Raw genomic sequence first — 20,796 nt, forward strand, 5'->3', positions numbered from 1 at the left:
GCCTGTCCCATGGCACACATTTTCAGTATAGTGCATGTATTTCAGCGCTGGGGGCTTGTGCAACATTGCTGTTCCATGGAAAGACACATTATTAACAAGTTATAGATTGCCATTCTGTGCAACAAGGTCTCAGAGCAGTTGAAAGAGTGAGACTTAGTGGTTTGGCTGCTTTGAGGTTAGGCGCTCCTCTTACGCCAGTTCCAAAGAGCCGACCGCATAGAGGCCAGTGCGAGGCAGGGGAGATATAACAGGACTTCCCCTGTGAACAGTAACAGGAAGCGCAGGCGTGGGGAGAAACAGGCAGGAGCGTGAATTCAAGAAACGAAAAATACGCCAGTAATAGCAGAAACAGAAAAAGACAAAGAGACGTGCTATTTACAGTGAGTGAGGAAGTCACAATGAAAAACAACTGCAGAACAAACAGAATTGTTATTGATAGTGCTGGACCAGGAGGCAGGGCAGAGAGGTTTTTTGCCAAGGGTCCCCCATTTTCAGAAGTAGCCCCTTTATCAGAAAGGCCTCAAGTCAACTTCTAAATACTCACATATGTTTGTTTTACATCACCATTAGGAAGTTGCAGACAATTAAGACAATTTAGTGCTTACTTTAGGGATGTCCAGTCTGGACTTGTTTGAGGCTTGGGCAGAGAGGACATTGGCTCTGAACACCCGGCACTACAACAGCCCCCTATAGAAATATATTTTCATATTTATATGTCATAGAGCAGTGTTTCATATTTTAATATAACTACATATGCCAGTCAGAGAATGTGACACTTGGGCCAAAACCTTCATAGAAAAAATAACCTAGGGGCTATTCAGCTCCTCTTGACTCCTAGTCCTTGGCATCTTGATTGTTCCAGAGATTAGCAGGAAATTGTTGACGGAAAAAGCCATTTTGAGCACAACAGGCAATGGCAGCTATTTTGGTAGTGTTTCTGGCCTGCTGAAAAAGGAGAGACAAGCTATAGAGGTTTAAAGTCAATTTATAAATGTGTTTAGGGATGATTCAAGGGCAAGGCGAACAAAGCAGTCACCTTCACACGGCCATACTCAGGCAATAAAAGCTAATAACTTGGTAACTTGGTCCTTCCAGACCTTTGTCCATGTTGGACGCAGAACTTAAATATATGATCAGAAATAAAAAACCATTGAAGTCATTATTTCTTGTTTCAGAAAACAATTTAACTAAAAATGTGTTTGTATGGTAAAATACCCCATAAGCCCACAGGCTGCCTCTGTCCAATCGCTCTTTTTGCGTCTTTATTGATCTGCTGCCCTCCAGCTGTAGCTGCTTAATTTGTGTCTCTGTAGCTATTTCTCTGTTTCTGTTCCTAAGAGGCAGAAATGGTCAGTTGTGCAAAAAATCCCATTCTTGCATTGCCATGCCCTTTTTGCACTTCAGTATAGTTGTGCTAAGCACTCCTGCCTCCTGTTCCAAATCGAGTCCTGTTGCACCTATATTGATGCAGGTCGCTGTGGACGCCCTGGTAGCTCCTATGTCAGTAGCCATTAAAGCAGATTCACCAAAAGCATTGGTCACACTCTCAAGCCAAACACCAAAAATGATGCCAAACTGTTTAAATTGCGTCAGTTGCATCAGGGCACCACCCCTTGGCTTACACACTGGATTCAAGGGAAAAACCTTTGCATTGTAGCAAAACAACAATTTCACTTAAAGCTACAATTAAGTCATTTACTACTTCGGTCTCTCTCTCTTAGATTAGTATGTGTTTTGTCTTTCCTCCTGATAGAGAGCAGCTTTCATTACAGTCTTTGAGTAAAGTTACCTCATCAGAGCAATAATGGCTTCCTCCACTGTTTTTAAACAAGAATGCAGATAAATAAAATTCCCTGTTCAGGACAATCTATTGGATTTAGTTAAATCAGGGATGCGCAAACTTCAATGCTAACACTACTATCAAATTGCATCTCCCAATGACTATTATGCCCTGCCCTAAAACACATCTTGTGCCCCAGGATTAGTGTTCTGTACCATAGTAATAAAAATTCAAGTGTCTTTTTTATTTTGATTCTCTTCCATTATCCCTAGTGTGCATGTTTTACCCACAGAACACATTCCCATTGCTCTGTATATTGATTTTAGTGTCTAGTGTGTTGATTTAGCCCAGTGTTCTGTTTATTTGTGGCTCCTCTGAACTCTGATCCCACAGCACTTGGCTGTGTGCACTGCAGGTTTTGAACGCTGATTCCGTTACCCATATTATATCACTGTTTTGTACATGTCATCTTGTCCCTTTTGCAAGTGGCTCTGTTTTGCAAAGTGGATCTTTTTCCTCCTGGGAATTAGGTAGTTCTTCAAAACAGCTGGAGGGGTAGAGAAAAACTGATCACTGGGGACCTTGGGGCTGTGTCAACAGCAGCCTGATGTGTGTGCAAGGTTGTGTTCAGTTGACGTGACTGGCACAGAATGTACCTGCAGCAGAACTGGAAAGTGTGTATTCAGGAGAATCAGGGGTGTGGAGAAAATGTCACTTCATCTGCCCCTTCCTGACACTCTAACTGCCCCCATGGAGAAGGACCCAAAAGACTTGAGTCAGGTGAGTAGCAGAGATTTGTAAATACTCACAGGACAAGTATGTATTCTCAACTATAAGCCCTCCATCCATGATTCTACTCAGCAAAATGTTCTATGTCCTGTAGACAAGGAGCTGAAACAACCACCTACATTCAAGGGTCTTGCCTCCGTATATGAGTATTCCCCTGTTGCTTTTTACATCTTTCTGCCTTGTACATTATAATCTCAGAAAGCATTGCCTTTTATAAAACATATATATGAGTATAAATGTGGGAAGCAAATGTGATTACTACAAATATTAAAGTAGTACAGGACATGGTATCACAGCTGGCAAAGTGGCATGAGGCAAAGTGCTGCAGTAGGTATAGTGCTAAATAAGGTGAAATGTTAGGGGACACCGCACAACTGAAAGTTGATAGGTGTGGGATATGGTGGCTAGGTAAGTGAAGAGGTAGGTAAAATGTTGGGGGCATGGTATGACAGAAAGATCATAGGTGTGAGACATGGCAGCTTTGTAGGTAAAGTGGTATAGGACATGGTGCCGCAGTTGGCAAAATGGTAGTTCAAGGTGTTGTCATGGGTACAGTGGAATAAGACATGGTGCCACAGTAGGTAAAATGTTATGTCTGTTCATTTGCACCAGGAAAATACACAGATTAGTTCAAATAAGCTGATCACAGAAGTAACAGACAGACCATTAACAAAGCAAAATACACAGCACAGAAGACATGACTGGGCCTTGCCAAAAATCGGCAAATTATACTTTTTACTTGTGTGTTTCATCCAAATTCAAAACTAATAAGGGGTGAAATTCCAAAGGTGCCTGATAAAAGACCTGCTAGAGAGCCCCAGGGTACAGAGGGCCAGAAATACACATAGCACTTGCACCCACTGTATGAGAGCACTCTATACCAATTGGAGGGTCGTACCTACCATACCACTAGGACTGCATTGCACACAGATGTAAGGGATACCCATACTTAGCCCCTGCCATAATCTACCATTAGGTAGAGGATCGCACCATTTGGATTGCATGCAACTGATTCCTGCCCATGTATCACCCCTTATTGAGCAGGTACAAGTTGTGTGCCAGTGTTTGCCATTCACTAACTGGAGCAATGATGCTGGAATGCTGGGAAGTGTTGCTGATGAAGATCAACAATATTAAATAAAAATCCCTAGGTACCTATTTTATTCTAACAAGCTTCTGAGTAGTTCTTCGGTTATATGGAATCTCACATTCTCATTGGTTAGATGGGCAGAGCTCTGATTTTGGTGTAAACAGATGGCAGATTGATATTAGAAGCTTTTGCTGCATTTGGTCTTGGCCTATAGGATGAAGACCACTTAGGCACAAATTTGAGAATAATACCTATTTGCTCTGCTACATATTCCTAGAAACCTATCTTTGAGGTCAAGTAAGAGGACAATATGGTGGAAACGGTTCTTTAATGTCCTATTGTTGTTGGCTATGCCTGAATGGCTGATTTGGCAATGTCCTCACATGTTTGCAGCTTTGTTATGAGCTAAGGGGACCTTGGCTGCCAAGAGTTGGGCCTATAATAAGTCCAAAACTCAGTCCTTAAAAGTAAATACATATAAATGTCTTAACAAAGGATATAAATCCAGTCCAGAAAATGATATTATCATTATAATTGTTGCTTACAAACATATGGGAAAATCAATGCTTTCCTGATAAGGGATCCAGTACTGAAATAATTTGAAATTCTGAAATTGCATAAAACAGGGCCCTGAACAAAGGTTTACTTTGTAAATCAGGTTCCAAGCCCGTGGATATTCCTCAAGCAACTCCCACAGCCCTATGGTAGCCTTTCCCTGATAGCAGGATGCCAGGAGTAAAGGGCCACATCCCAGATATAGATTCTAGGAATATTAAAGGAACAGTAACACCAAAAAATGAAAGTGTATAAAAGTAACTAAAATATAATGTGCTGCTGCCCTGCACTGGGAAAGTTGTGTGTTTACTTCAGAAAGTCTACTATAATTTATATAAATAAGCTGCTATGTAGCCATGGGGGCAGCCATTCAAAGGAGAAAAGGCACAGGCACATGGCAGATAACAGATAAAACACTATTGTATTCTACAGAACTTATCTGTTATCTGCTATGTAACCTGTGCCTTTTCTCCTCTTTTCCAGCTTGAATGGCTGCCCCCGTGGCTACACAGCAGCTTATTATATAAACTATAGTAGTGTTACTGTAGCAAACACACCAGTTTTACCAGTGCAGGGCAACAGTGCATTATATTTTTGTTACTTTAAAGCTCTTTCATTTTTTGGTGTTACTGTTCCTTTAAACACATGTTACACTATGTTAAAGTAGAGTTTGTAAAGGTTATAAACAGTCGTCTGCTACTAAATATCTTAACACAGGAAGGTAGAGAGAAACTGGGCTCGGTTCTTCATCTGTCTTTCACCTGGTTATGTTTGCGCTTATTCCTGATTTATACACTGGACCTTTCATAGTCTGTGTTGGTTATAATGTACATAAAGAGGAGAATGTCTGCTCCCACTGGAACACTGAACCATATATTACTTTAGTTTGCTTTGTTTTTCTTTTTAATAATTCATACATTTATTGTATTATTAGATAGTATTTAAGAACCTTCTGGAACTGATCATATTTTTTTTAAATGTCTCCTATAGCCTCACATATTCCTAAAGAATTGAGCTCGGTGCTTGAAATACATATTATGTCGTCACTTTGTAGGAAGTGATAAGAAAGCATTATGCTATTAGAAGAGACAATGGTTACTGCTGAAAGGCTGAATCTGCCAGCTGAGCCAGTGAGACCATCATAGAGGAGGTTCTGTTGTTTCTTTCATTTGGTCTGCAGTTGCACAATGTAAATCTCTAGCATGTTTTTTCCCCTTATTTTCCTATTATTATTTGATAATTCTGGTGCTTTGGCTTCCATTGTTAATAACTGTAGCCCATATTTTGTATCTTTTTTGACAATCCCAACTTGATTGCACTAAGGATTTTGTAATTGCCCTCAATACACTACTAAATGTGTCTGTATGTAGTATAACCCTAGTGACAGATAGAACATAGAACTTATTGGAAGAAGATAGTGTTTCACTGGCATAGGATTGGGAGGAGCTTCAGGTAGACTGAAGTTAGCCCAACATGAAGTCAGCATCAGATAACTTCCCACCACTATGTTTAAGTTGTAAAATTATGCTGCAGACTTTATCATCCCAAAAGAATACATCTTCATATTGTCAGTTGTAACAGGTGGGGTTAAGGGGTTGCATGGTGGCAAAGTAGGGAATAGCGTGAGGGGTGCTTGGCCGGTATAGGAAGGTGGGCAATGTCAGGGCTCAACATAGCACCTCAGATCATTGTACTGTACAATATTGAGTAAGTACCAAGGGTTATTAAAAAAGCGTGTGCCACTCTAAACTCTAAGGGGCTGATTTACTAATCCACGAATCCGAATCCCGAATGGGAAAAAATCGGATTGGAAACGAACATTTTGCGTCTTTTTCGTATTTTTTGCGATTTTTTTCGTCACTGTCGCGACTTTTTCGTAGCCGTTACGACTTGCGCGAATTGTCGCGACTTTTTCATAGCCATTATGACTTTCGTGAATTGTCGCGACTTTTTCATAGCCATTATGACTTTCGTGAATTGTCGCGACTTTTTTGTATTGAGCTCGAAAAGTTCACGACAATTCACGAAAAAGTCGCAAAATACCGATCATTATGAAAAAAACGCATTCAGGCGCTTTTCGGACGTTTGTGGATTAGTAAATGTGCCCCTAAGTGGTGCCCAGAAACATGTGTTATAGTGATAACTGCGTGCCTCTATGGCACAGGGCTCCTGGAAGGTAAGGGCCTTTATTGAGTTTGGTGGAATGGCAGCCATGCTTAGGTATGTAGCAGGAGTAGCCCGACTGAGCTTCTGCAAATGTGATCACTTTACATGTCAGCACTTTTATCTGCCTTTGTTATAATGGTTAGATTTTTATACACTATCTCAGGCTTGTAACAAGCTCCTCTTGGCCACGTGCTCTTGACTCGGCTTCTGTGCCTCTGACCTGTTGTTTTATACACATTAGCAACTTGCGTCAAGCTCATTATGACAAGTGACTTGTTAGCAGAAGTGGCAGTTTAAGACTACAGGCTGCTAATCACAGCCCAAGAGAATACTTCCAAAGAGCACCATTTCCTTAACAACATATAAATGTGGTATTATCAGTTTGTGACACTTGGCTAAATACAGCTTCTGTTTCATGCACGCTGTGTGATTAACAGGGGTTGATGTACAGGGCACCAGATCTTCTACTAGAGATGGAAATGTTTAAAGAAACAGATTTTATCTACGTTACTAAGAGGGATGCACATGATAAAGTATAATTCAGCCTTCTGAACAGGAATCATGCAGGAAAGCCTGGGCAGCTGATACAGCAAGAATATTCTACAATTTAGTAAGGAGACTGGCACCGGGGCCCAGAGCTCCAAGCAGTGCCAAACAGATGCATAGGAAACCTGCCTAGTGCCCTTTTAACACTGAGCATAACATGACTAACACGTGTATTGTGTCATAGGTTCCTGTAACATGATAGAAGAGGAGAAATATGACATTGGTTGTGGTCCTTTTTAGGGGAAAACCAGTTTCCTGTTACCTATGTCATTTCAAAGAATGTTCTAAATGTTACTAAAGGCTGAGAGAAATAAACCTTGAAATTGATGTTGGTATATATCATTTATGTATGTGAGTGTATATATATATATATATAGTATAGGTTTGTGTATGCTTGGGTTCACTTGAAGGGTTGAACTTGATGGTCTTTTATCAACCCAGTTTAACTATAAACCTAAACTCCTATGCTTGATAGAGCTGGGTGCTAAGAACGTGCACTAAAATATATCCTGTTCAATAGTTTTGTTACTGTCATGTTACCATCACACTATATAAAATACTACATATTCATATTGATGCAGAAAAATATAAAAAAGGACCATCCGATATTCTATATATGTCGTAATATAATATTATGATACAGTAATATAAAATATAACAAACTGGAGTCTTATGTTCTCAATGATTGTAATTACAGTCCTTAGGATAATAGCCAGTACCAAAGGTTATTGTAAATGGTGGTGTGAAACAAACGATGTGCCAAATCAAGTCAACTACATTTAAACGATAACTAGACCCTTAAAACAAATATGGGTAGAAATGCTATATTTTATAGTCTGAACTTACTGCGCCAGCCCTAAAGGTTCAGAATGAATATAACAGTAATGATTCATGCTTTGAAAACTGTGCCAGAGGGTCACCATTTGGATATTGTTAGAAGTGTCAGTGACACTGCACATGCTCAGTGTGCCCTGAGCAGCTGTAGAGAAGGTAAGCTTAGGGGGTCGTCACAAATCATTAAGCAGAATATGAGTTTTAAATGTCATAGAAGCTGATTCTACAGGGCTGATTATTAAATTCTCAGCTGCCATATAATGTGAACCTGAATTAATTTCCAACCCACCTTGTACAGTCACTTGGATATGCTATATATTCTGTATATTGTGCATCGGCCCCTAAGCTTAGTAACTTACAGCACAGAGCATGTGCAGTGAAAGGTGGAAAGTGTAAAACAAGATGCAGTAAAAAGAAGATGGGGCACTACTGGGGCGTATTCAGAGGTACAGATCTTCCCTGCTATACAAATTGCATAGAACAGCGGTTCTCAACCTGCGGGTCGGGACCCCTTTGGGTCGCCTAAGACCATCGGAAAACACATATTTCCCAATGGTCTTAGGAATCATTTTATGGTTGGGGGTCACCACAACATGAGGAACTGTATTACAGGGTCGCGGCATTAGGAAGGTTGAGAACCACTGGCATAGAAATATGATTTTTGTTAAAAAGGCTGCAGCCCAGTTTATTAACAGTAATTTAACTTAAAAAAAAAATATTAAACATTAAACCATTACCAGCAATGAAACATAAAAGAGCCTTGTTACACACAAGCCACTGAAGGTTGCAGTTCTACAAGACCATTCCTGCCTATAGTTGCCACCTTTTCTGGAAATAAATACCGGCCTTTTTTCCCTATTAATAACATTGGCATCGAGCATCATTTTTGCTGGCCATGTCCCTGACACTGCTGGACTGTTTTTCTTCTAATTTATTTGAAGCTCATTATGACAAGTGACACGTTAACCAAAATGGCAGTTTAGCACTGCGGGCGGCTAATCACAACCCAAGCAGAATACACAGAGAATACTTGCAAAGAACAATTTCTTTAACAACATATAAATGTTATCAGTTTGTCACTGTCTAATAAAGCTTGTGTTTCACACATACCCTGTGATTAACTGGGGTCTATGTACAGGGCGTCAGAAGGAACAGATTTTATCTGAGTTTGCTGAGGAAATGCATACAAAATGGTAACATATATATATATATATATATTTATATATAGAAAGAAACAAAAAGGTCCAGACTCATTTAAATGAATAAAGAAAAAATCTTTACTGCATTATGCAGAACAATTGCATTACTTACAACGTTTCGAGGCTCCGCCTCTTTATCAAGTAGCAAGATAATGAACACAAAGCACACGAGGTATAAATAGGGGCAAGTCCAAAGGTCACTCCCCCAACAATTACTGGATCCAAGTAGGAACATTCCACAATCCTACTTATAGAATACCCATCAACCAGGGTTCCCCCTTCAGAAAATAAAAGTGCATAACATGTAACATTCCTAATACAAGCAAATTTGTAACAACAAGAAAAAAGAAATCTTCAATATAGGGTATCCATATTGGAAACAACATGCAAGATGACACATGTGCTTATAACCTCTTTACAACACCATAGCCATCCCCTTTAAGAAAAAATGGTTATATAGTACTGGAAATACTTTCTTTAAGCAATGCTTCCTTTTAGATAAATGCATACAGGTCATATTCTCTATATACCTGTGTATATATATTTATATATGTTATATATTTATGAGGAGTAACCCACAGGGGAAATGGGGGTTTTGGCCAAACAACAGGATCTCTACATGTTTCCAGTTCAGGGTGGGAGCACCCAGTGATGACATAAATAAGTCAAATATAAAGACATTAAAATATAGGAAGGGAATAGAAAGTGATTATATTTATAAGAATCCAACACAAATCATTATTTTATTATTTTTACAAAAGTAATTTGTGCATAATATGTAACTTTTTTATATATGAAATTGTTTGACTTAATTTATGTAGATTCCTCTGGTAATTTAATTCCAGTTTGCACATCCAAAACACAGCCCCACACCCTGACTTTAATGGTTACAGACAGTTTATTGCACAATGACTTCTGTTAGACCAGTCTTAACTGCTACACTAGAACCTACCAGGGCCCACCGGGAGTTTTCCTGGTATCCTGGTGGGCCAGTCCGACACTGATACCATACCATTTCTGCACTGGAACCCACCATAACATACCATTTCTGCACTGGAACCCACCATACCATTTCTGCACTGGAACCCACCATACCACACCATTTCTGCACTGGAACCCACCATACCACACCATTTCTGCACAGGAACCCACCATACCACACCATTTCTGCACTGGAATCCACCATACCGCACCATTTCTGCACAGGAACCCACCATACCACACCATTTCTGCACTGGAACCCACCATACCACACCATTTCTGCACTTGAACCCACCATACCACACCATTTCTGCACTGGAACCCACCATACCATTTCTGCATAGGAACCCACCATACCATTTCTGCATTGGAACCCACCATACCATTTCTGCATTGGAACCCACCATACCATACCATTTCTGCTTTAAAACCTACCACACCATATGATTTTTGCACTAGAACCTCCCATACAATGCCATTTCTGCATCAGAACCCGCCATGTTATTACACTGACAAATACCTTTAAAACAATCGATAGTTCTTATTTAATGTATATTGGAAAGCTGAATAGAATATAATTATATTTTATTATATAAAAACTAGATTTTTGGTGGAGATTCCTTTAATAGAATTGTAGATTTCGCTAATTGTCAGTTCAGTCTCTCAAACGTTCTTTTGGGAAAATGAATGTACCCCTTTAAACTAAAAGGCAAAATTAATTATGAAATCACTGTGAATTCCCAGAGCACCTAGTGGAAGTTGAATGTTCTAAGGGAAGTCCCTGAGCGCAGCTGGGCACAGCAGTACCTGACTTATTCCCACTTGTGTCATCCATGATAAATATGATAGTGTAATAACACGCAGAGTTAGCAGCTGGTAGGGCTCAAGAGAACATTATGCAGGTTAGGTTGAAGGAAGCATCATTTGTGCAGAAAACAGACTATACTGTAGCTTTGTGAAATAGTATTTACAGCCCACTTATTTATCACCTAATGGAAACTGTTTTCTTTTCAATGTAATACCACACAGACTAATTACAAAGGACTTGGCTACGCTGCGTATGTATAGTATAACAATGAAAGCTGCAATGCCACTTCTGTTCCTTTTTCTAGGAGCACACACCAGACTCCAAGCATATCCAGGGATCCCCAACCTTTAGATTATCTAGATATTGCTGAATTCTAACTCCTGGGCTTGCAGAACAGCAAAAGTCTGCTGAGAGACCCATGAGTTGCATTTTGGTTACTGTAGCTTGGTTCTATACTGGAACTATAGGTAATATTGCAGTGCTTTAGACAAAGAGCCTCCTGGGAGTCAATCCAGAAGTCAGAACAGAACACTAGATTCTCTGGGCTCCAGAAACTTAGTAAAACACTTTCACCACCCAGACCCTGGGGCACAAGGCTTTAATAAGCATTAGGTCTGGCAAGGTGGTCAAATTGTCATGTTCCCTGATGAGGTGGTTTATCAGCATAAGATGCTCAGGCTTCTGTAGGCAAGTAGCCTAAAACTCTAATAGAAGACATCAGTATCCCAGTGTTGTCCACCAGCCTAGGGACCCATGTTTTGTAACCTTGGGTTAGATATAAGACAAAAAAGGTCAATGTGTGCAGCATGTTGGAAGTTCCACTTTAACATAAGGGGATTACAGGGCAACCCAATGTCTATAAGAGTGAGCTAAAAGTGGTCTTTCTAGACCAAAATATGTTTATAGTTTCTATTAAAGCAGGTACATGAAATAAGACTGCAGATTCTGTCAGTATCAGCTAATTATATCAGACAGTGTATAAAGCTGAACAAAAGCATAAAGGAATACTGTCATGGGAAAACATGTTGTTTTCAAAACACATCAGTTAATAGAGCTTCTCCAGCAGAATCGCATTGTAATCTGTTTTTTTATAGCACAAACATATTTTTTAATATTTAATTTGGAAATTTCACATGGGGCTAGCCATATTCTTAATTTCCCAGGGTACCACAGCCATGTGATCTGTGCTCAGTCACACTTTACTGCTGCGCTGCAAGTTGGAGTGGTATCACCTGCCTCCGTTACTCCCACCAGTGGCCGAACAGCAAAGCAATATGCATGTAACAAAATAGCAGCTCCCTGACACCACTGCTAAATGATTCAGCTGCCTAAACTAATAGTGCCTCTATGGGCTTATAGCACTGTTGGTACTGTCCTGAATTTTAGCAAACAGCCAAAATTGCTTACACTGCTCCACATTATTTTAGGGTAGCTTCAGGCATTTCTCTGCCAGCAAAAATACACTGTGGAAAAACTACCCCATGTGCCATTAGCCTTAATTAGCTTGTACAATAAAGGATATATAGACATGTACACAGTATAAACTTATAAGTAATGGTAGATTGACTTTGAAAAAAATCTCTAGATCCTAAATACATCATACGGTGAAGGGCAGAAGTAGTGGCACCCAATATACAGTACACTGAATACAGTGAGAGACAGAGGTTACTGGCACCACAAATAGATTAAAAGCAGTGGAAAATGTAGCCTCAAATACATGAAATACAATGTGAGGCAATGATTTTTGACCCTCCAGACCCCTTTACCCTTCCAAAAAGCAGGTTTCCTGAGGACAATTTCAGCATTATAGAGATAAAAAAAATCAAGAATTGTTTGCATTGCTAAAGGTGCTCATGTGCCCCACTTAGTGGTAGATATGAGAATAGCACCCAAGCAGGAGTAACCTGATTTGCTGTAATGTGACTTGGGCCCTATTGAATGTATATTGTGCAGGAGATACAATAACTTATTTGAAAGAAGTTCTTTTGTGCAGTGATGGCTCCTGAAAGCTCAGCATTAGGCACAATGCACTTACACTGTGAATTATTTGTTATGTAAACAGTGTAATTTACAGAGAGTTCACCATAAAAATCTCAACAAAATCCGTTTAACAAATAAATATGCCTAAATGAATCTTATGCACAGTTTATATTGTATCAACCCAGAAATAGAACAGATCGGTAACAGTGAAAAACAGGGCCTTTAAAACTGTTTACTTTCTCTTGTTTCCTATATCGGTCACTCATCTTCCTGTGCTCAGTGGCTCTGGGTTCCTAGCTCAGGAATCCACCGTTGATCAGAGGTGAAGCGACATCTATTAAACAGGTACAGCTTTAAACCCAGATACCAAACAACTGAGCATTGTGGTTTAGTGTTTAAACTTTACAGAGGAGAAACCTCTTCCTGTTGGTATTCTCTTTATCTATTTATAAGCAAACAGCTTTTCCTTCAACAAAGTCTAGAGCCCTACTTATAAAGGAGAACAAATAGCTAAAAGAAATGACGTGCTATAACATTAATGTGCCATGCCATCAAAATTGTCCATAGCCACTTTCCGTCTCGGAATCTTCTTAGACCACATTTTGAGTGTTAGGGACACCACACATACTTTTTCTGTTCCAGGGTTGCTGTTAAAAAGCTAAGGTTAGGAAATTCTCCAAATATTAGCAGAAAGTTACTTTACATCTATCATAGAAGCAGATGTTAGAGGGATAATTATTAATCATTACTGATGCAGAAAGTGTCTGGAATTTGATATTGTATATAATTTATATTGCGTACTATATGCTGTAAGCCAGTGATCCCCAACCAGTGGTTTGTGAGCAACATGTTGCTCCCCAACCCTTTGGATGTTGCTTCCAGTGGCTTCAAAGCAGGTAGTTATTTTTAAATTTCTGGCTTGGAGGCAAGTTTTGGTTGCATAAAAACCCAGAGTAAAGCCAAACAGAGCCTTCTGTAGGATGCCAGTCCACATAGGGAGCTACCAAATAGCCAATTGTAGCTCTTATTTTCACCCCCAGGAACTTTTTCCATGCTTGTGTTGCTCCCTAACACTTTTTCCATTTGAATGTGGCTCATGGGTATAAAAGGTTGGGGATCCCTGCTGTAAGCCATAAGCTAAGCTGAGGTAACTGACAGCATCCCACAACACATTCTGTAAATAACACAATAATAACATAGGCAAATGAAGGGAAGAATCTTATGGGCACAGATCTTCATTGCTAAAGGGCTGCAGGACTTGGACTGGTACAGAAACCTAAAACTTTAAGGGCAGACATTCCTAGTTTTTTTTGTGACTTATATTTTTTAGAAGGGAATGACAGGTGGTACACAGATACATTGTACAGACAATCTTAAAAACCACAAATCAACATAGGTTAATATGATAGCAATATGGAGTAGTATATAATCTTATACACTGTGCATCAGGGGTCCCCAGCCTTTCTTACTCGTGAGCCACAGTCAAATGTAAAAAGACTTGGGGAGCAACACAAGCACCATAAAAGTTCATGGAGGAGCCAATTAAGGGATAAGATTGGCTATTAGGGCCTCTATGCACACTATCAGCTCACAGGGGGCTTTATTTGGTAGGAAATCTTGTTTTTATTCAACCAAAACTTGCCCCCAAGTCAGGAATTCAAAAAAAAGTAAATGTCCACTAATACAAAAAGTTGACTAGCTAAAAACTGAAAAAAAGAATATTTTTTTTTAATATATATTATATATTAAAAAAAAAAGATGACTGACAAAGTGGGTAAGGTTGGGTTAATGGCTCTGGATGAACACTAAGATATAATTTAATTGCTAACACACGGCTGAATGAATTGCATGTCTTTAATATAAATATAGTGAAGGTTATACCATGTTTTGAAGTGAAGGGGTAAATAGAATAGGGTTGATGTCTGAGTTGAAGCATGATTTAAAATTCAGTATAAATAAACTGCAGTGATTCAACAAAGACACCAAACTACATTTATATTAAATTTGTGGTAGAAATACGTTTAAAGCAACTGGACCTTCTGCGTATTCCTGAAAATGTTTCACCACCTATTTGAGCAGCTCCTTTGGTTCAATTGGTAGGGAATTGTTTAATCTCCCCAATGTATAGATCTGTGCACTACACTGGAAAGCATAAATCACATTCATTTTCATGTGTTTTGGTGTTAAAAGCACATTAGACTGTAAGCTCTATGGGGCAGGGACCTCCTTCCTACCGTGCCACATGGCACTTACTCCCTGTGTATTTATACTTATTTATTGTATTTATTTCTTATAACACTTGTCCTCCCTGTGTGTAATTTTGTATTGTGTAAGCTTGTACAGCTCTGCATACCCTTGTGGCGCTTTATAAATAAAGTTATCCATACATACATATATACATACATACATAGATTGAAAAAATAAAATCATGGTACCGTTGCAACTAGATCACACTTTCCCACCTCTGTGAGTTACAGCTAACATCTACCTGAATAATCTAATGGACCCATTGTGATTGGATGTTGGTGAAGGAGAAGGAAAGGTAAAAACTAAGTAAGCTTTATATAAATACAGCCATAAGCACTCATAGAAAGAGTTCTCTGTCAAAAGAAACAGGATTTGTTGTCTCTTTGTTTTCCTGTGCCGGAGACACACAGCTCTCTCCACTCTCCCCTGTCCCTAAAGAATGCTAAGAACTCCATCCCCCCTTAGGAATGTGTGATCTGAGCCAATCAGCAGGAAGCTTCCTCATAGTCTTACAAACAGAGCATGTACACAGGTCTTGATCTTGGTGCAGGAGCGAGGCATTATGGGAACTTTCTTTACACAGCTTAGCATTTTTTTTTACCTTCTGAGGCTTTTGATCATCTGAACAGGAGAAATATGGGGAGACCTAAGGGCACTATTGAGAGAACTGAAGTTATCCCTGCAGCTTGAGATTAACTCTTTATTAGCCTTTCCTTCTCCTTTAAGGAACTACCTACTGTATGTGCAGGGCTGTATTGATCATATAGGCACTCAAGGGCTTGTGCCTAGGGCGGCAGCTTTTTGGGGGATGGCCAAATGGTAAAAACATTTCCTAAGTACCTGGGTAAGCAGTACCTGGATGCTTTTGCCAGCTGGAAGTGAAGTAATATGCAGGTTTAAGAGATACCATTCAAGACTGTGTCCTGGACAATGGCATTATAATTAGTACTCATCGTGGGTTTATAAAGGACAGATCATGTCAAAATAAATTACTTGATTTTTATGATGTTGGCAGCTAGAAGTTGGGTTCCAGTAGATGTGGCTACATAAACTGCCATCTTCATGTCTTGGTGGTGCTATATGTACATGACTAGAGATTTGGCTGAAGCATCATATAGAGGGAGTGGTTGTCTATTGTACATTATCTAATTGTAGTAGAGCAAGTGGTATGCTGTGGGATTCTGAACTGGGTCCAGTTATATTGAATTTGTTCATTAGTGACTTTTGCAAATGACACAAATTATTCAGAACACTTGAACCCTGGATGTGTTATCCTTGCAGGGGGATCTTGAGAAGCTGCCAATGTGAGCCGCTAAGTGGCAGATGAGAATCACTGTTGAGAAATGTAAGAATGTTTACCTGGCATTTAGAAAGATTCAGGCTACTTATAGATAAATTCATGCGAGAGACGAATTTGTGGAGATCTAGGATAAAGTAATATACTGCTGTGTCAACAAATGCCTGCCGGCAGCAACAAGGGCCTTCGAGATATAATCCTATATTAGAAAGGGTACAGATTTACTAGAGCACAGGTTCATTTTCCTAATGTAATGGGGGATGTTGCAATCTAAGCTGGTATTTTCTATTATTTATACATTTTTTTTTGAAAGCGTCATTTTTTTTTTTTTTTATAATATTTTATTAGGCTGAAAGGTGTTCTTCATTCTGCTAAAACTGCTTTAGAAATAATAAATATGTTCAAAATAAATCAAAATGAGTATTTGGCTATGTGCCATGATACCACTTCTGCCTTTGTCACAGCAGTTTAACATTTTCTATCAGACTGATATATTTAATCAGTGTGATATGAAACGTTCTTATCTGGAAGGCTCTAACCCACTCATTCTTAGTACCGTATCTTCATTTTCCATCTCCACCATCATGTCCTGGTGTGGCGGTGTTCTCTCCCCTAAAATGAGGAGGCTGAGCTGTGGCTAGATTACCATGACATAAAGAAAGAAATCCAATATTAACAAGATAACTGTCCCCAGCTTCTATCAAATATTACACTATTTTAGAACCAACCATATACTGTACATTCTGTGTCACAGATAACAACTGATTCTTGAAAGTGGAACGCCATAGCCCCCTACAACTAAACTAAACTATTATAGATCCACAGGCTATCATGCACTTTATGCTGGGGAAGTTCATGTTCAGTTCAACATAATGTAACACCCTAGAATAGGTTTTAGAGCATGGTATATATGCAGTGCAGAGTAACAAATGGGTGCAAGAAGGTTCTTGCAGTTGAACAATAGAATTGGTTTATTGTCACAGACAAGCAATATGTGGGGTTATTGCAATATACTCACAAAGAGGAGATATCAGGTAATTGCACAGAAGGTAGAAAAATATGGTGTCCACCCATATAGCCCACCTCAGCCGAGGGTGGGGAAGGTAGGGACCACCAACCAGCATGGCCTCCCTGTGGAGAGTAGCCTGGCCCAATATCTGTATCCTCAGGGTGTCCCTTAGCAGCCAAGGATCCCTCACAGCCAACTATGGATCAGGGATAGAAACTGACCTGATACCTGTGTCTTATTCGTGTCCTGCTTTAAGGCAACAATGCCTGTAGGGAAGGGTACTTCCAGCTAATCTCTCCTGGTTGGAGCCAAAACTGCTCTTTCTATCTAATCTCATTCTCCTAGAAAGTGCTCTTGTAAATTATCCTGACACTTACTATTCTTCATTCATGGGGTCCGACTTCACAAGAGCTAGATGCAGACTCTAGGGTACTCACTTCACTGGGGCCCTGTTGATCCCAGACTCAGTGGAACTTCCACCTGGGTCAACAGATGCAGTCAAATAGGAAGACCCACCCCCCTGCTAAGCACTGTATCAGAGTGCCAAGGGATTGGTCTCCCTGTTAACCAATAAGACACATATGCAAAACTATAAACTGATACATGAGTCTTTGCCCAGTAACAGCACGGACTAAGGAAGTTGTAGGGGTTAAAGCCATATGGACATGTTAACCCTATGGGTCCCTACAATAACATTTGTGGTTTACATGAATAACAGACTTTCTTGCCATTGCTCCCCTTTTACTATATGATTAGCAGAGAATCCACCAACATGACACATAAAGGGGTCCTTGGCCCACCTACAAGTGAACCTTCCTAGCTACATTTTATGACCTTAAACAAATTAAGCCATTAATAAAAGCAACATTCTGTTTGATGCAGTAACTCATTAACTCTTAGCCAGATGGTTAATTCCTTTCTGTTTGAGGCAAACTTTTTCACGAATTACACTTCTTAAAAAAAAAAGAAATAGTCTGTTTTGGTGAAAAAAGTCCAACAGACATCATTATCTGCCCCCTGCCTTCAACATTAACAAGTGGGTTCAGAATTTGGAGAAAGGATATCAACATGGTTCAATATTAATAGAGAAGTCACAGCCATGTTTGGAAGGAATCAGCGATGTGGGAGCCTTCTTTTCTATGAGACACAGTTGTAGCATAATTTAGAGTTTCCATAACAATGTAGGGCAAATGTATATGCTATTGCAGAGCTATAAACACCTTAACCACAGTGTCATTTCAACTTCCCATTGAGTGCAAGGCATTATGACAAACTTTTATGAGAAGCGAAACACCTCAAGTTCGCTCAACGCTACTGGTAACACATTAGGCCAAAATACATGTACCATATTGTGGATGCCTCTCCCTTAAATATAGATTCACACCCATAAACTAAATTGTACAAAAATATGCACTTCTTGCACTCAACCATGAATAAATGAGCCAGACAAAAACTATGATCACCTCTCTTTTCATTTTAATTCTTATCTAAGAAACCGGTGAGACAGAAAGGAACTCTTTTTCATTGTGTTTATCATGAGCCGAAATCTTCAGTGCCCGCTAACGGTGCGGAAGTAATAATAGCTATGTAAGATTTTGAGGAAGGGTTAGAAATGAAATCCAGTTATAAAGCAACCATCTAACCATTGGAAAGAGTAAGGTTTGGAAATAAGTAGCTATGATTAGAGATAAACATAAGTAGCAACCACAAAATAGTCATTTATAACTTGAGTTCATATCTATTTATTCTACAAAATGGATTCAAATTTTAGATATCGGGCGCATTAGCTACAAGAGCAGGGGCAGTGCCAGGCGCAAAAACAGGCAGCTGCATCATAATGAAACTGCGTGCAGCTTTTCTCTGGATCACCAATACCATTGCACCCATTAATTGTGACATTTGTGACTTAAATGCAACACAGTGTGCAGGGCTATTTGCACAAGGGAACTTTCTACCTGGTGTTGGTCAGGTTCTGACGTGCGTCTGACGTGCATCATTTTTGTTGTGTGCGATTTTTTTTTACGTAACCATGCCTATTTTTACGTGACCGTTCCTATTTTGACGCGACCGCACCAAAGAATATGGCTAGCCCCATGTCAAATTTCAAAATGAAATATAAAAAAATCTGTTATTTTTTAAAAATGAACTTCAATGCTGAATTCTGCAGGAGTGGCACTATTAACTGATGGATATTTTTTAAAAAAACATGATTTCCCATGCCAGTATTCCTTTAAAGCACATTGCATTTTTATAATATGCACCTTGTTTGCTCTAAGGAAATGAGGCCCAAAATATCTGAAAATTATTGCAATTTGTTATTAAGGGATTTTGAGGAAGGGTTAGAAATGAAATCCAGTTATAAAGCAACCATCTAACCATTGGAAAGAGTAAGGTTTGGAAATAAGTAGCTATGATAAGAGATAAACATAAGTAGCAACCACAAAATAGTCATTTATAACTTGAGTTCATATCTATTTATTCTACAAAATGGATTCAAATTTTAGATATCGGGTGTATTATCTACAAGAGCAGGGGCAGTGCCAGGCGCAAAAACAGGCAGCTGCATCATAATGAAACTGCGTGCAGCTTTTCTCTGGATCACCAATACTGCCATTGCACCCATTAATTGTGACATTTGTGACTTAAATGCAACACAGTGTGCAGTGTGCAGGGCTATTTGCACAAGGGAACTTCCAACCTGGCGTTGGTCAGGTTCTGACGTGTATCTTTTTTGTCGTGTGCGATTTTTTTTACGTAACCATGCCTATTTTTACATGACCGTTCCTATTTTGATGCGACCGCGCCCAAGAATATGCCTAGCCCCATGTCAAATTTCAAAATGAAATATAAAAAAATCTGTTATTTTTTAAAAATGAACTTCAATGCTGAATTCTGCAGGAGCGGCACTATTAACTGATGCATATTTTTTAAAAAACATGATTTCCCATGCCAGTATTCCTTTAAAGCACATTGCATTTTTATAATATGCACCTTGTTTGCTCTAAGGAAATGAGGCCCAAAATATCTGAAAATTATTGCAATTTGTTATTAAGGGACGTCTGTGTCTTTTTATTTGCATTACACTCCTTTCCATGATTTCTTATAGATCACAGTAGGGACAAAAAGATTTGTATGTTGCAGGCAACACTTTCTAGTTATTTATTGTCATTTGAGCTAGAATTCTATACAGGAATTGTGACCTGTCCATTTCTCATGCCATATATCTCTTTAGGATTCTGTCTGTGTGGGGATGCCTGAGAAGCCCAAATGGACATCAAGGGACTGGCTAAGATTTGCTCCTCTCTGGATGGTTTTGGTCTTGATTGCTGGGGCAGGACTTACATGGTACATTCTAGGTGGGTGAAGAGAGAAATGAAATATGAACATAACATACATGGCATTCTACAGGGGGAGTGTAAAAAAATGAATAATAATATTCATGAAACATGATCATGAGAAGAGGTAATAAGGAATGTAATGATCAAGGTTGAGAACAAAATATGTAAATAAATCCA

The 20,796-nt window shown here is 39.3% G+C and overlaps 1 protein-coding gene across 3 annotated transcripts in view; it reads left to right on the forward strand.

Moving 5' to 3' along the window:
- The first annotated feature begins 2,172 nt into the window (after positions 1-2,172).
- Positions 2,173-20,796, forward strand: part of tmprss6 (transmembrane serine protease 6) — a 45,046-nt gene continuing 26,422 nt past the window's right edge. For all 3 annotated transcript variants that reach the window (XM_004913889.3, XM_002934238.4, XM_004913890.3), the window contains exons 1-2: positions 2,173-2,560; positions 20,514-20,637. In XM_004913889.3, the coding sequence (XP_004913946.2) occupies positions 2,489-2,560; positions 20,514-20,637 (196 nt within the window). In that variant the 5' untranslated portion in view covers positions 2,173-2,488. The remainder of the gene's footprint in view (positions 2,561-20,513; positions 20,638-20,796) is intronic.

This window comes from Xenopus tropicalis, chromosome 4 (assembly GCF_000004195.4).
Source record: "Xenopus tropicalis strain Nigerian chromosome 4, UCB_Xtro_10.0, whole genome shotgun sequence".
Taxonomy (NCBI): Eukaryota; Metazoa; Chordata; class Amphibia; order Anura; family Pipidae; genus Xenopus; species Xenopus tropicalis.